Here is a 15,777-nt window from a genome sequence, read left to right on the forward strand (position 1 = left end):
ACTCATCGTTTTCTTTTATCTGGAACTGATGCACCAGTGTGTAGTTTGTGTAACACTCAAATCGCTGTGAGCTACATTTTACTTTCCTGCCATTGTTACAACTGCACTATTTTAAACATGTTCTGTCCCAGGGTTTGTCTGTAACATTGGACATTGTATTTGGTGATGGTGACACTGTCCACCTTGATAAAGTTTTAAGTTTTTTAATGGCCATTAATCTTTTTAACCTCATTTAAGAGTTTGATATTTATTCATTACACCTTTTTAATCGTGGTTCCCTTTTCAGTCTCAATCTCTCTAGTTCAATTTGACATTGTAAAATGGCCAGAACATTAAATAACTCAACACCAGGACTGGAAAGGCCAACTTCAGTTGACTTACGCTGCTGTTTGAACTACCCGTTAGTCATCCTGGCGAGTTGTTATTACACTTTTGCTGCATGTCATTTAACACTTTTATCACTTTACCTTTTAGTACTGGGTATAATGACACATAACCAGAACCAGGACTGGAAAGGCCAACTTCAGGTGACTGACGGTGGTTCTTGTACTTACCTGTTAGTCTTTCTGGTGGGTTATGATCATTACCATTTTGCTAGAGAAAGTCCTTTATAACTTCTCTTACTCTGCTTTCTCTCTTAAGATTGTAGACTAGGTGTCAACATTGATTTTATACTTTTTCTGTTTTTCAATGATGTTTTGTTTTACCTTCAATCCCTTTTATGTATTTTACTACATTTAATTTATTTTTACCTTTTTACTGGACATTTGGCGCAGATAGCCTCGCTGCTTTGTGCCATAAAACACTAAATCAATCAATCAATCTTTTTTTTTATACTAATGGTAGCACAACATTAAATAATTTTTTCATGAAATTAAATAATGCAACAGTTTTTTGGTTTTCTGTATGTTTCAAGAGCTTTTAAAACACTATCTAAGCTTATCAACTTGTTTCCCAATTATCAAGCTTGAACTAAAAGTGAAATTGATAGTTCCCTTTATGGAATACATCATTTGGTTCTCTGTTGATTATAAATAATGTATGTTTTTTTCTGCATTAATTTAAATGTTCTCTCTCAGTTTACAGACATTTGGTAAATACTAGTTAATTAGTTAATTGTATTTATCTTTATAGACTTCTAACTGCTCTGTATAACCTGAGTAAGATTACTATTTTTTCCCCTTCTTCTTGCATTAATTTAAATATGTTCTCTCTCAGATTACAGCCATTTGGTGAAGTATTTCTTCCGGGGAGCAAGGTTCTTCCTCATGAAAAGCAATAACATAGAAAATGTTGTATTGTCAAAGGCCAAGGTGAGTAGTTCAAACTTTATTATAGAGAAGTGTAATTGAAAACTGTGAAGTATTTGTTTCAAAATAAAATTGAAAACGAACAAGATTGTATATAAAAATTAATTCTTCTTAAGTTCCATGCTTATTAGTCAGAACCTTGTTTCTTTTCTGCTTGTTCCAAATGTGATGCCACTGAATACACTCCACACTTTCAGTTGTTGGTAGGTAACAAAAGTGACAGTCAGTTTGATTCCTTGCCCATCATGATGACGAGTGGTGCTGACTGACTGGCAACTGTGTTACCAGTAGTTTACATTTAGAGACAACTACTGTCCCTCCAGTCGCACAGAAGTATATTTGCTGACTTACAACATTATCAGGTTTCAATAAGTATGGCAAGCAAAGCACAGATAACCCATTATGTATCTTTGTGATTCATTTTATAACTGCTTTTGAATCATAGAAGTCTCTAATTGATGCATATAATGAGCCATTCAGGCTCAAAATTCCAGTTTTGTTCATGCTTATTATTAAACTGATGCATAAGTACCAATTAACTGCCATATGAGAGGAAAATTCCAATGAGGACTATTGATTGATATTAGAGGTTTTGGGCTACAACTAAACAAAAATTAACTCTAAAAATTTTGTACACACTTTGATACCTTTCATGTGTCATTTGATATCATTAAAAAGCTTGGGGCAAAATTTATATGATTTAAAAATTTTTCAAGACTCGTATTTTGTAAAGTTGTTCAAAGAGAAAAATTATACTACTGAATTTGAAATTGATAAAGAAAAATGTGAAAAATACATATGATTTTTGTTCTGGTGGTGCTTCTGTCTTTACTAAATACTATGCAATTTCTTTCTTTTCTACTGGTATTTTTATGTTTGCCAATAAACTATGTAGAACTACAATGAACATCACCTGTTTTTCAAGATGTATGAAGCAGAATGAAGTGAACTACATTTTACTGGTGTACAACTTTAAGAGTATCACTGCTGTGAAAATAGATGTTCCATATGTTCATTTAAAAACCATTATAAACAAGAAGCAACAAACTACAGAGTCATTCCTGCTGTTATTTTTCTCTTTGCATGTTCTTGTGAGAAATAGTTCCTGAGATTTGATTTATGTGATACCATTTCCATTTGGAAGCTACAGAAATATTTTCTATAATGCAAATTCTGGGTTAGTTATCCCATTGGTCTAAGTGAATTACAGTCTTAATACATTACTTTTTCTTTTCTTTTTTTTTTTTTTTTTGCAAGTTATGTAATGAAATCGGTGGATATGCTAAATATAATTGCAAAGATAAATATTTTAATTAACATGTAACATATTTAAAGTGATTACATATTTAAAATACAACTTTCTAAATAACAATAAAAGAAACTCCATGTTCCACTTGAGTAATTCTAAATGTGTGTTTTTTTCTCTCTGTGGTATGTATGGTTATATTAAAAAAAGCTAGAAAAAAGTTTGTTTTAAAAAAATACTTCAGTACATTTTTAAAGCATTAAGATAATAATTCAAAACTTTGAATTGTTTCAAATATAAAATCAAATTGTATAGTTACCTTCATTAATTTAAGTTTGTGATGTTGTGAAACTGGATATGTTGAATGAACACAACTAAAGAGGAATTAGTTAAGTCGTGTGTGTTAATGACAGCGTATGTACTTCTTTGTGGATGTCTAAAGTATTATTATTGTTATTTGTTTCAGGGTGTTTGGTCTACTCCACCTCAGAATGAATCTAAACTGAACCAGGCCTTCAAGGTTTGAATTACTTGTGATGCTTTGACAGTTTTTTCAAGCTAAATATCATAAATTCTGTTTATCACTTTTCATTTGTGTGTGCAGAGCAGATTGAGAAAAAAAAAAGCACTAGTTATATAAAGTGTAACTTGTGTATTTAAAGAGTGATAGCTATATAAAGTGTAACTTGTGTATTTAAAGAGTGATAGCTATATAAAGTGTAACTTGTGTATTTTAAGAGTGATAGCTATATAAAGTGTAACTTGTGTATTTTAAGAGTGATAGCTATATAAAGTGTAACTGTGTATTTAAAGTGATAGCTATATAAAGTGTAACTTGTGTATTTAAAGAGTGATAGCTATATAAAGTGTAACTTGTGTATTTAAAGAGTGATAGCTATATAAAGTGTAACTTGTGTATTTTAAGAGTGATAGCTATATAAAGTGTAACTTGTGTATTTTAAAAGTGATAGCTATATAAACTTGTGTATTTTAAGAGTGATAGCTATATAAAGTGTAACTTGTGTATTTAAAGAGTGATAGCTATATAAAGTGTAACTTGTGTATTTAAAGAGTGATAGCTATATAAAGTGTAACTTGTGTATTTAAAGAGTGATAGCTATATAAAGTGTAACTTGTGTATTTAAAGAGTGATAGCTATATAAAGTGTAACTTGTGTATTTAAAAGTGATAGCTATATAAAAGTGTAACTTGTGTATTTAAAGAGTGATAGCTATATAAAGTGTAACTTGTGTATTTAAAGAGTGATAGCTATATAAAGTGTAACTTGTGTATTTAAAAGTGATAGCTATATGTGTATTTAAAGAGTGATAGCTATATAAAGTGTAACTTGTGTATTTGTGTATTTAAAGTGTAACTTGATAGTTATAGCTATATAAAGTGTAACTTGTGTATTTAAAGATAGCGATAGTTATGTAAAGATGTAACTTGTGTATTTAAAGCTATGATAGTTAATGTATTTAAAGAGCGATAGCTATATAAAGTGTAACTTGTGTATTTAAGAGCGATAGCTATGTAAAGTGTAACTTGTGTATTTAAAGAGCGATAGTTATGTAAAGTGTAACTTGTGTATTTAAAGAGCGATAGTTATGTAAAGTGTAACTTGTGTATTTAAAGAGCGATAGTTATGTAAATTGTAACTTGTGTACGTAAAGAGCGATAGTTATGTAAATTGTAACTTGTCTTTATAAAGAGCGATAGTAACTTGTGTATTTAAAGAGAAACATAATAATCTATTATAGTTTAAGAAGCAAGTAATGTTTAAGATACTTTCATATGTACAGGAGTTACAATGTATTTTTTTGTATTTCGATAAAATTTCCTTATTTGCATCAGTAAACATTTCTCTATTTTAGGAATCAAAAAATGTTCTCTTGATATTTTCTGTGAAAGGAAGTGGTAAATTTCAAGGTAAGAAATGCTCTTGGTGACACATTAACAAGAAACATACATATTAGGTAAGTAAATAGTATTAATACTATAAATTACAAATTATAAAGGTGATAAAATCTGCACTATATAAAATTATGAAAGTTAGCTTAAGAAGCAAGATGTGTATTATGAGATTAACAAAAGAGAAACAAAAGTCATCTGTTGCCATTTCTTGACTTTATTCTTCAACTCATATTGGGAAGCCTTCTGTTACTGTAGCATCCAAAACCATTGGGGATATTCTATCTACCAGACATAATTGAAATTCAGTTGAACAAGTTAGCTGTTACAGAAGATCATGTTAAGAGGCAAGTGCTTTGACACACAAGCCTTGACTTCTGCATTTTACTCTGCATCTGTTTGTGAAAAGGTAGTCACCTTTAACATAAAGTACAGGTGTTAAAATAACTGTAGTAAAAATAAATCATTTAATATTATATGTTTGACAAATTATAATAGTTGTAGGACGTTGTTTTCTTTTACTGAGCTCTTAGTTCCATTCTTCTTTTCACACACACTTAAAACTAGCTGCCTTCCCTCCAGTCTTATAATGCTAAATTTAGTAATGACTAGTGCAGATAACTCTTGTGTAGCTTGCTTGAAATTCAAATCGAAAACCATGTACCCCTTTAAACACTTTTCTGCATAAGTCACTGTGTTACATTCAAAATTGTATTAAATACCTTTACTATTGATGTATTTGAATAAAATTAACATTATCATTTATGAAATTCTTTATTTAAAAAGAAACCTTTAAAAAATCTACTTAAAACTTCAAATATATTTTCACTTGACCCACAAGCTCTGAAAAGTCTCTACTTTAGCATTTCATGCTAGTTGTGTAGATCTGTCTAAACAATAATTTTGTTTACATACACTATTGATATGTACATCTTGAAGTTCTCTGAATAAATGCAGTTGAAATAAGTAATAAATTTTCAATGCTGACTGGTGCTATCATCATCATCAATAGATTTGTTTGAGGTTTACAGCATATATGTTAAAAGTCACATGCATGAATATAGTCATTAAGAAGAGCTCATTTTACTGTATAATCCAGCAATAGATATTTTGAAATTGGTTTATAAGGTCTTGTCATGGATTGCATGTGACTGCCTGTGTTACTATTATTGGTTACTAGATCAAGTATACACTACCAGTTGTTTCTTACCTAAATATGTTACCATTAGAGATACACTTCTGTTGTATTTAGGTTTTACTATTATACTTTAGTTAATTATATATTATTTATGTTTTAAGATGTATAATTGAAAGGTTTAAACATTTTTTAAATATACTTCATACTTTGCATCATTTCCTGAGGCTTAAGATAGTACACAGTGCACAAAAACTTTGCCGAAGGTCTGCCACAGATGCTGTAATAAGTTCTGCTGGCACCATTGACATGTGTCAAAATGAAAAGTAAATGATAAAGGAAAGAAAAGTAAAACATTAAAAATTAACTATATGGATAAAAAGGAAGAGACCCAAAATTACACATGCAACAAAAAGATTTTTAGGGTTATTTTACAAAAAAAGATATTTACTTTTGATATTCATTAAGGAGATTCTAGAGGCTATGCAATAGAAATATGAAAACTATAAGAAGAAAAGTATTTTATATTTGAAATTAAAATCACCTTGCACTTAAACTCTGAATAGTTTGAGTACAAATAACTACTATATATAAATAACATTTTTCATTAGAAAGATGTAATTGAAATAATATCATTCTTTGTGTTCAAGATACCTGTGAACTTCAACAAAATCTCACCAGGTTTTGTGAGGATATTTCAGAGTTCTGTATGTGTTGTTGCATAAATGTTCTTTCCCAGTTGAGCAGATGTGTTTCACATCTGCCTGTGTGGAAATGGTTATTTAAATAAATAAAAATTATTTAGTGGAAAAGTGTCATTATTATAAAAAAGTAAGCTTAAATTTAACTAACATTGCATTAGAAAATCAGAAAAATTCTGATTGTTAGAAGAAATTGTCAGCTTTTTGGATGTTAATAGTCTGTTTGGTGCATTATTTCATTAAATAAAAATTATTTAATACATTATTACTGTTAGTATAAAAGTAGGGTTAAGTATGATTATATCAAGAAATATGAATACTCAGGTAAGTACTGTGTTTCTTGTTTTTTATGTGTATTCTTTAAATATCGTAAAAGTAACTAAATTGCAGAAACTAGAAACGTATCAGGTAAGATCGTGAATAACAATAATTCTTCACAGTATAGTCATGTGAGCTATTTTTTGCCATGTCATCTACATTTTATATGGAAGTATTACACAGCTCAATTTTAATAGTCATCTGAGACTGAAAAGTTCCTAGGATGACCAACTTAAACCCACGTATTGTCTGATAGATGAGTAGTGTCCTGGAATGGATTTTTACTTCAAACAGACAAATTCAAACTCAAACTTTTAAACACTTTCTCCCTTTCAATTATACACATATAAGCCTAAAGCTAATGTTAAACAGACATGACCAATCTGCTCTGTAAAATACTGGAAACCTAACTACCATGAGAAAAGCAAGAAAATCCACAAATTAAACAGAGCATAATGATAACTTGCAACAAACTTTTATGAAAGTTTGACCAGTATGAAATGGAATAACAGCAAATAAGGCTTGCATTGCCTCTCTCCAGATCAATAAAACTACAAGTATGAATGATAATACATACCAGTTGTGTTTGTGTGTACACATGCAGAGCTTGAGCATTGTGCACATACTATAGTATTGTAGTGTGTGTGAAAGTTCCAGTGCAAGTCTAGTTGTAATAATGAGTTTCCTTTATGGGCAGGCCAAGATTATGTTCACTTTTAAAAGTTTTACTGGTCATTGACTGTTTGTTTCTTTAACATCCTGTGTAACATTAACATGGTTTGAACCTATTTCTTCCAGCATAATTAAATTTTTCAAGTATTTCAGATCCAAAGTTGTCAACTAAACATTAATTTTACTTTTGGATATAAATAAGATATAAAGACATCAAAATTTTTGTTAGTGTGTCTTTTATGGTTTTTTACATCAATATTGTCATGACTAAATCTTTTTTAAGAGTCTATGGACAACCTGGAAATTTCCTTAAAATTGAGCTGTGAATTATTAGTTGGACACAGTTCAAAGGACACAAAAGCAGCATAATTAAGTATAAGTGTATGTATACAGTTATGATCTTTAAACTATTTATGATAAACAATTGGAGATTTATGTTACAATCTACTGTCAATTTGAAAAGACAAAATGTTAATTAAACTTTTCAGTTTGGTCAGTTTTGTCAAGTACATTGAGAGATAAAATAGAGAAAATAACAGATAAAATATAAAGTTTTACAGAAAAAAAATTAAGAAATAACAAAATTTACATACCTTTCAATTTTTTGTCAAATAACTTTAAAATATTTTATTGGTTATATTTCCAATTTAAAATACTTTCCTTTTAACATACAATTTATTTTTAATGTTTTATTTCCATCTCAACTCATGTCAACAGGATATGTAATAGATGTTTAAAGTAATAGTGTAATGAGAACAGTTATCACTTTAGTTATCCAAATGTATAATATCACTTTATTGAGAACAAATGTGTTTTTAGTAGAAATGTTAATGTAGCTTTGTATTGAGAACAAACATTTCTGTCTTTGTAGAAGTCTTTAATGACTAAAATATATAGTAGGACATGTATAAAAATGTTTAGATAATATAATAGTTAATGAAATAAACCCTTATGAAGATGGATGTGTCTGAGAAGCACATTAGGCATGTAATGCTTTATGAGTTTAAAAAAAGGCAATAGAGCAGCAGAAACTACACGAAATATTCAAGGTGTTTATGGCGTAGAATCATTCAGTGAAAGAAGATGTTGAAGGTGGTTGCAGAGGTTCAGATCAGGTGACTACAGCTTAAGTGATGTGTGACATTTAGGTCATCCTTGATGAAGATTGTGCTATAACAATTGAAGAACTAGCACAGAAACTTGATTCAACTCATTCACCATTTCACTGTCATCTGCAACAGGTTAGAAAGTGTCAAAACTTGGAAAGTGGGTCCCCCATGATTTGACAGAAGCCAACCTTAGAGCAAGAGTGGACATTTGTACTTGTCTGCACTCTCGTGAACATAACTCACTTTTTTTGAACAGGTTAGTGACTGGAGATGAAAAATGGATATTTTATAAAAATGTTAAGTGCTGCAGATATTGGCTCAGTGCAGGTAAACTGGCCAAAACACAGCCCAAAATGGACTTCCACTCAAGGAAAGTCTTGTTAAGCATTTGGTGGTATATTGTTGGTGTGATACACTTTGAGTTGCTACCACTCTATGTAACGATTACATCAGATTTCTATTGTCAACAGTTAGAGTGCTTGTATGTTTCACTGAAATAAAAGAGGCTTGCTTTGGTCAATCATGAAGATGTTGTGTTACACCAGGATAATGCATGGCCCCAGACAGTAAGGATTACATCTGCAAAGACTGAAGAGCTAGACTGGGAAAAACTTCCACACCCTCCTTATTCTTGATGGAAAAAAGCTTGGAACACATTAAGATGTCAAAACTACCCTCTCTACATTTTTTTCTCCAAACCCCAATAATTTTATAGAAGTGGCATTCAGTAGCTTGTGAATCGTTGGAAGGAAGTAATTAATAATAATAGAACATACATTATTGATTAAATAACATTAAATGTGTTTGAAATCCTTTACCTATTTCTGAACCTAAAATCAGACAATACCTCAGGGGTGACCTGATAGTACAAATGTTTAATGTAGCTCTGTATTAAGAACAAAGAGATATCAGTATGTATGTAGCACAAATGTTTAATGTAGCTCCTTTCCAGGGTTTGCTCGTCTGTCTGGAACTTCTAGACATGATGGTCCTTCTATCCAGTGGGTCCTTCCTCCTGGACTCAGTGCCAGAGCTCTTGGAGGAGTGTTTCATGTTGATTGGATCTGTAGGTAAGGGTAATTAATTAGTTTCTGTTTATTGTGCTTTGATCTTTCTGTCATGTCTATTTGTCCTTGTTTTTTTAGTTTTCTGTGTCCTAATTTCGTTTATCAATAGTTTATTATTGTTTTCTGTATATGGAAACTTGTACTCTTTTGTGGACACTTATGATTAATGGTTGTTGTTTTTTTTAATCCTGAGTGTGTTTTGTTTAACAACATAAAATTCTTAAAATTATTTTTTCCATGTCATATTACCTATACAATGAAATTTATGTATCTTTAGATTTGTTTACTTAATCCTAACCCCAACAAGGTTGAAATAATTATTTGATGTAACTGTCATTTTTCAAGAATGTTCAAACAAAGCCATATGTATGTATATTTTTGTCTAGATTAGCTAAATTATCAGGCTAAATCTGAAAAAGAACATAAAATAATTCTAGTCTTTTAATAAAATTTTAAGTTTTGAAATCCAGCTGTTTGGTGATTTCTGATTTAGATAAATATTTCATGACTGCTTATTTAGTGGTTGTTTTTATAATGATGTATAAATGTCTAGAGAGATTAAAAATAAAAGATCTGTAAATTGAAAAATAATCTGACTAAACATGATTTTTTTGGCATTATTTTGATTTTTCTAGAATATCCCAGTATCTGTAACATCAGTATAAATCAATTGTGTTTTGGTTTCTTAAACTCGATATCCTTTAATTTTTATAATTGAATATAATATTTCCCATTTACAGGCATGACCTTCATTTTACCAAGAGCCAACATCTATTCAACCCTTGGAATGAAGGAAAACAGGTGAAAATAGGACGGGACGGGCAGGTTAGTTGGAATTTGTTTTGTGAATCATATAAAAGTTTTTTTTTTCCAATTTCAGTAAATATTGGTCCTCCACTGGCACAATGGTGTATCTGTAGACTTACAACACTAAAAACTGAGTTTTTATACCTGAGACAGTTGTATATGCATCAAACTGCTTGTGGCTTTGTTGATTAAAGAGTTATTAATAACATACAAGTCACAAAATGAATAACAAAAATACCGTCAATACTGCAAGTAATACCATTAATATTGCTGTTCTCCTATTGGTTTTTACAGAGAAAATAAGTAGTTTTGCATTGTTATTTGTCAGTTTTTTATGGAGAGTTGTGACAACGTAGTATATGGACCTCTTAAGTATGAAACAGTGTTAAAACAAGAATGTTAGTTTAAATGCCTGAGACATAACGAAAGCTGATGATACTTATACTAAACTTATAATTTAGGATTTTATGTTTCTGTGATGGCTATTTGTATGTGTGTTATTTACTTACCAGGAAATTGAGCCCAGAGTTGGAGAAGAGTTGTGTCGACTGTTTCCTGTTGATGAACACATTGATCTTTTAGGACCATTGAGACGGATGAAGCACACCAGGGTACGAGGTTCTCGAACATCGAGGGATTTTTACCACAAAGATTATCGTGACAGAAGAGATCACCCTTCGTCAAGGAGAAGTTCACATGAGCCCATGAGGTTAGACTTAATGCCAGTGTTATGTTCAGGGGATCCTGCACCATGGGCTGAGATCAAGACATGTGACATAAAGCCACAGTGCCATTGTTGTGAAAATTCTTTTATCTTCTCTTTTACAACAAGTTGGTCCTTTAGAGACCAGGTGGTCAGGTGAAAAAAAAAAAAAATGACCGTAATCATTGAGCATTTCTGACCAAAATGTTCTTTAGAACCAAACCCAGTTGTGTGGTTATTATTTCTACTTCTCTTTCTTTTTTATTTTCTTTATAGACTACAACACCAAGTGATTTCTCTTTTTGTCTTTTTTTTTCTTGTTCCAGAATTTACCTTTTTAATATTTATTAAATAAAGATTTTTCTTTTTTTCTGCTGAAAGGGTTTTTGGAAACATGCAGCTTACTTCACTTTGTCAACAGTAAAACAAAAGCATGTGTTTAAGTTACATTTTGTTACTCTCCCTATCAGTGTGTTTCTGGTGTTAAAAATTTAGTGTTTGCCAAGTGGATATTTTATAGTGATATCAGCCTGATATGTGAAAGGTAAAAAAAAAAAAGAACTCTCAGAGGACGTGTTTTCAGAGACATCACATGTCAGTTGAACTAAGTTGTGGGAGGGAGGGCTTTCACTATTCTTTGTGAGAAATTGGAACCTTTGCAATATTTTAAGGGCCACTTTCTGTACCTATCTCCTTCACAGACTGTTGTGTGTGTTATAGGAAAAAGAATCTTTTACACAAATGACTGTGAACTGTGTAAACAAGATAAGTGGTTATAAATATGAAGAGTGAACTGCGTTTCAGCATGACGTGGACTAGACTTAGGCTTAAGTGCTGTGTTTGATTAAAGGGTAGGTTCTGTTTATATTGTACTGTATTGAGCCAGTGAAGCCTCTCTCATGTTCAAAACCCATAAAACATATTCAGTGTTTCATTTTGTGTGTACGTGGTATCAAGATTGGAAGAAGTAACAGACTTTGGATACTTGATCTTCTTGGACTTAGAACCTTCAAAAAGTAGGTAAACATTTTGTTTCTTCTGCTAAATAAGTGTTGCTCAGGTCAATGGATTTATCAATGAGACTTTTCTGAGGTTAATGTTACAGAGAATTTCACTATATGGCTGCTCTGGGGTTAGTGTTACAGGAAATTTCACACCAGTGCTGTTCTGGAGCTAGTGATAATGAAATATATATAATTTTAAAATTTAGAAAGATGAAAAAACAGTTGTTATATTACAGGCTCTTGTTTGTTATACCAACTATGTGCTGTAATTACCAGTGCAGTACTGTACTATGTCTGTTAGTTTTGTTCATAACTGATATCTGTTTAAGCCAAAAAAGAGAGAGTATATTGTGGCATAATAGCCTTGACTCTTTTATTAGTGTTTGTGTAACATTTTTGATACCAGCAGTATGTAATTTATACCACAGAGTTTTCAAGAAAATCCTTTACTCTTGTTCCCAACCCATTGGATGAGTAGTTGTTTGTTTTTTGCATATCTTTTCTTATATTACAAGAAATGAAAAACATGGATAGGTGTGTAAGGAACCACACAAATTCCTGAAATTTCTGTGTACATCTAAACATTAAAACAATACTGTATACATAACAGTTTAATTGATGAAACCTTGGTAATAAACGTATTTAAATTAATACAACAGTATTGTTACATTACCTATGTCTACAGTAGGAATACCTGTAAAGTCAGACTATTAGTTATAAGGAATAATACATAATGAAAATTAGAAAAAAGTGCATGCCATTTTGTATATATTAACTACCATTAGTATAAATCATAAGCAATGTTACTGAATATTACAAGTCATAAAATATTTGATCAAATATGTATAAAAAGCTTAGATGTAAAATATGGTACACATCATTCTTCCAAAAATTGAGTAACATTTAAGGAAAACAAAGGTTTGTTGATCCAACAAAGCTGTCCTATCCATTTTTTTTAAATATCAAATCCGGCCCTGATATTTTAAAATTATTAAGCTTTACCTTAAATTTACTGCATTTGCTACATTCAAAGAAACCATTTCCAAAGGCCAACCAGCCTCTTAGTAAAAACATTTGTAAGATGAAGATGACTTCTTCCTTTCCAAAATTTACTTCTTTGCCCCCATTCTCACCATTAACTACAAATATATTCTATTGATTCTATCATTTCCTATAATAATAATCACATTCTATCTAACTCTTCTTTTCTCAAAAGACAGATAATCAGCAACACCCTATACTTTAAGCTGTTTACTGACCACTTCTTATTGTACTTTGGTATAACTTTAAAAAAACAACAGAGGTTCTGTCACTGAATCCTGTTTGAGGGAACTGTATTAAAACAACTCTCTTCCTTCTTATGTCCAGCCATATGTCAGTCAAAGGCAATAACCCTAATGCCCATAGAGATTTTTTAATCAGACTTGTCCAATTCTTTTTGAAAATCCAGATTCACAACATCTATACCTTTGTTCTAATTGCTACAATTAATATAAAACTAATAATTGTCTGGAGAAGTTCTGTGACCTTCTGGAACATAAATAATTATCTCCAAAAGTAAAATAGAATTTGAATGAACAAAGTTAGGTATCTTAGAGCTCATATAATAGTTTGTAATTAATGCACTTAATAAATAGTCCACTGTTGATTTCATAGCAGTGTGAGAACTACAGAGAAAAAAAATAAATCCTTAAGTTTTATTCTACTTTTATTTTGTGTTGTTGTGGCTGGTGGAACAGTGAGAGACAAGTATGTTTTCCTAATATTTTATTCCTTGTATTTGTATGTTACGAGTTATTTCATCCTTACACGTATGAGTAAAAGCTAAGGTCTGTTTAATTTTCCAACTTTCAAAATCCTTAGATTTGTTACACTACTTAATTTATTTCAGAAATGTTGATAGTAAACACTTCAATTTTATACCAAAACTTTGTGATTTTGTTAGCAACTTAAGTATTAGAAAACTTTGGAAACTTAAAAAATAACAGGTATCAACTATGTCTGTGCACAGAACTTTGTGGTAATTTTTCCCAAGAACTGTCATGTAGTATCTCATACTAAAACATGTTAAATTTTATATTAAGAGAAATAAACTTACTACGAGCTGTCATAAAATTGTACTTTTCTGTATCTATTACTGTTTACAATTAAATTTAAGGAAAAATAATAAATATGAAAATTGTTGTTTCACTTACTTAGTTTCTTGGAGTACCACTTTTAAATTTTCCAAATAGTTTTTTAAATTTACTTACATTGTATAATTTAAAACATACTATATAGTAAAATGGCATTCTTGCATCACTAGTGTGTTCATATTTATAAGTACAACTGTATACATATTCATGATGTTAGAAAAACATAAGTTCAAGACATCAGTTTAACATAAAGGTATGATACCTAACATTTTAGAAAGGTGAACCTTTATTCTTCAGGGCAAACAGGGCATATATTGTAATTATGAGGATTTTTTCTTAAATCTATAGATACCAAGAATATGAACTTATGACTGAATTGTTACAAATGTAGTTAACTTGTTAGAACTGTGTCATATTGAATGTGGTTAACATTTAAGAACTGTGTTGCATTGCTGTTAAAATGTATATTTTATTTGAATACAACTCTTACATTTCTTTTTATACTTAAAACTTAGAATTGGTTAAATTAGTGTTAAAAAAGGTGTGGACAAGATACGAATGAGCTTGCAACTCAAAAGAAAGAGATCAGAACTTGGATCCAAACTGATAGCTACATTTATAGCATTTACAAAATAAAGTTCATTTATTTATTAGCCAGGCCACATTTTTCTGTTCAGTTTAGGACATGATGGTGGGTAAAATAATGTACACAATATAGCTAACAAATTAGTTAACTAATGAATGAATATTTACAATAAAATTCTTATCAGTTTTAATTTTGTATGTGAAGTTAAGAGTTCAGTAGAGTATATCCAATGAGAATGCGTGATACCACATCAGATTTTCATGCAATGTACTGCATTAAGTAGAAAATTGAACTGTCTCTCCTGTTAGTAACGTGTTGTTTTGCTGCATGGCACACGACTGTATTTAAGTACTAAGCTTTTCTTGCATTCTTCTGACTTAAGTTTTAAAGTAATGTGATTTTTTTCTAATCACTTTGTCTGGTGAAATTTTTTCTTGGCCAGTATTTTGTTAAAATGTTAACTTCTGTGCTTTTTCTGGGCTCTTTTTCTGGATATATTTGTCAGCATTCTTTCTCTTGTGAAGAATTTGTCTTTTATTTTTTTCTTTGGTGAAATATTTGTGTTCTTTACTCTTTCTTTGGTGAATTTTTTTTTCTGTCTCTTTCTTCAGTAAAGATTCTTTTTTTATATACTGTTTGATATCTAGAGTTCAGTCAGAAGTTTGAGCACTTAAAGAAAACTAACACTTAAACTGATTTACAAAAAACAGATCACCTGTTCTGATCCTGACACCACAATACAATAGTATGTTGTTTGTCAGCCAGTCACTAGACATTAACCCTTTTATGTCTGGCACCTCATATAAATACTTTTCTCTGGAAGTCAAGGTACTACATTTAAAATTAGTTAAACACTTTTACTATCTATCTATGTGAATGAAATGAACATTGTTATTTATGTTGTGATTTGCAGTTTTATGTTATCTAAGTTTTAACTCTTTCATTTCAAAAGAAATGTTTAAAACTGCTTAAAACTTCAAATGTATTGTCATGTGACTCACAATCTAAACAATAAGTTTGTTTACTTACACTACTGACATATACATTCCAGACTTTTCTGGATGATTGCAGTA

At 30.5% G+C, this 15,777-nt stretch overlaps 1 protein-coding gene across 6 annotated transcripts in view; it reads left to right on the forward strand.

Moving 5' to 3' along the window:
- The window catches only part of LOC143240042 (uncharacterized), an 80,149-nt gene that overhangs the window by 38,700 nt on the left and 25,672 nt on the right, over positions 1–15,777 (forward strand). For all 6 annotated transcript variants that reach the window (XR_013021531.1, XR_013021530.1, XM_076481824.1 and 3 more), the window contains 6 exons: positions 1,219–1,313; positions 3,023–3,076; positions 4,431–4,485; positions 9,355–9,472; positions 10,210–10,294; positions 10,789–10,985. Coding sequence is in view for 4 of the 6 variants with exons in the window: in XM_076481824.1 (XP_076337939.1) it covers positions 1,219–1,313; positions 3,023–3,076; positions 4,431–4,485; positions 9,355–9,472; positions 10,210–10,294; positions 10,789–10,985 (604 nt within the window). In the remaining 2 variants the exon portion in view is untranslated. The remainder of the gene's footprint in view (positions 1–1,218; positions 1,314–3,022; positions 3,077–4,430; positions 4,486–9,354; positions 9,473–10,209; positions 10,295–10,788; positions 10,986–15,777) is intronic.

The sequence above is a fragment of the Tachypleus tridentatus genome, chromosome 13, assembly GCF_004210375.1.
Source record: "Tachypleus tridentatus isolate NWPU-2018 chromosome 13, ASM421037v1, whole genome shotgun sequence".
Taxonomy (NCBI): domain Eukaryota; kingdom Metazoa; phylum Arthropoda; class Merostomata; order Xiphosura; family Limulidae; genus Tachypleus; species Tachypleus tridentatus.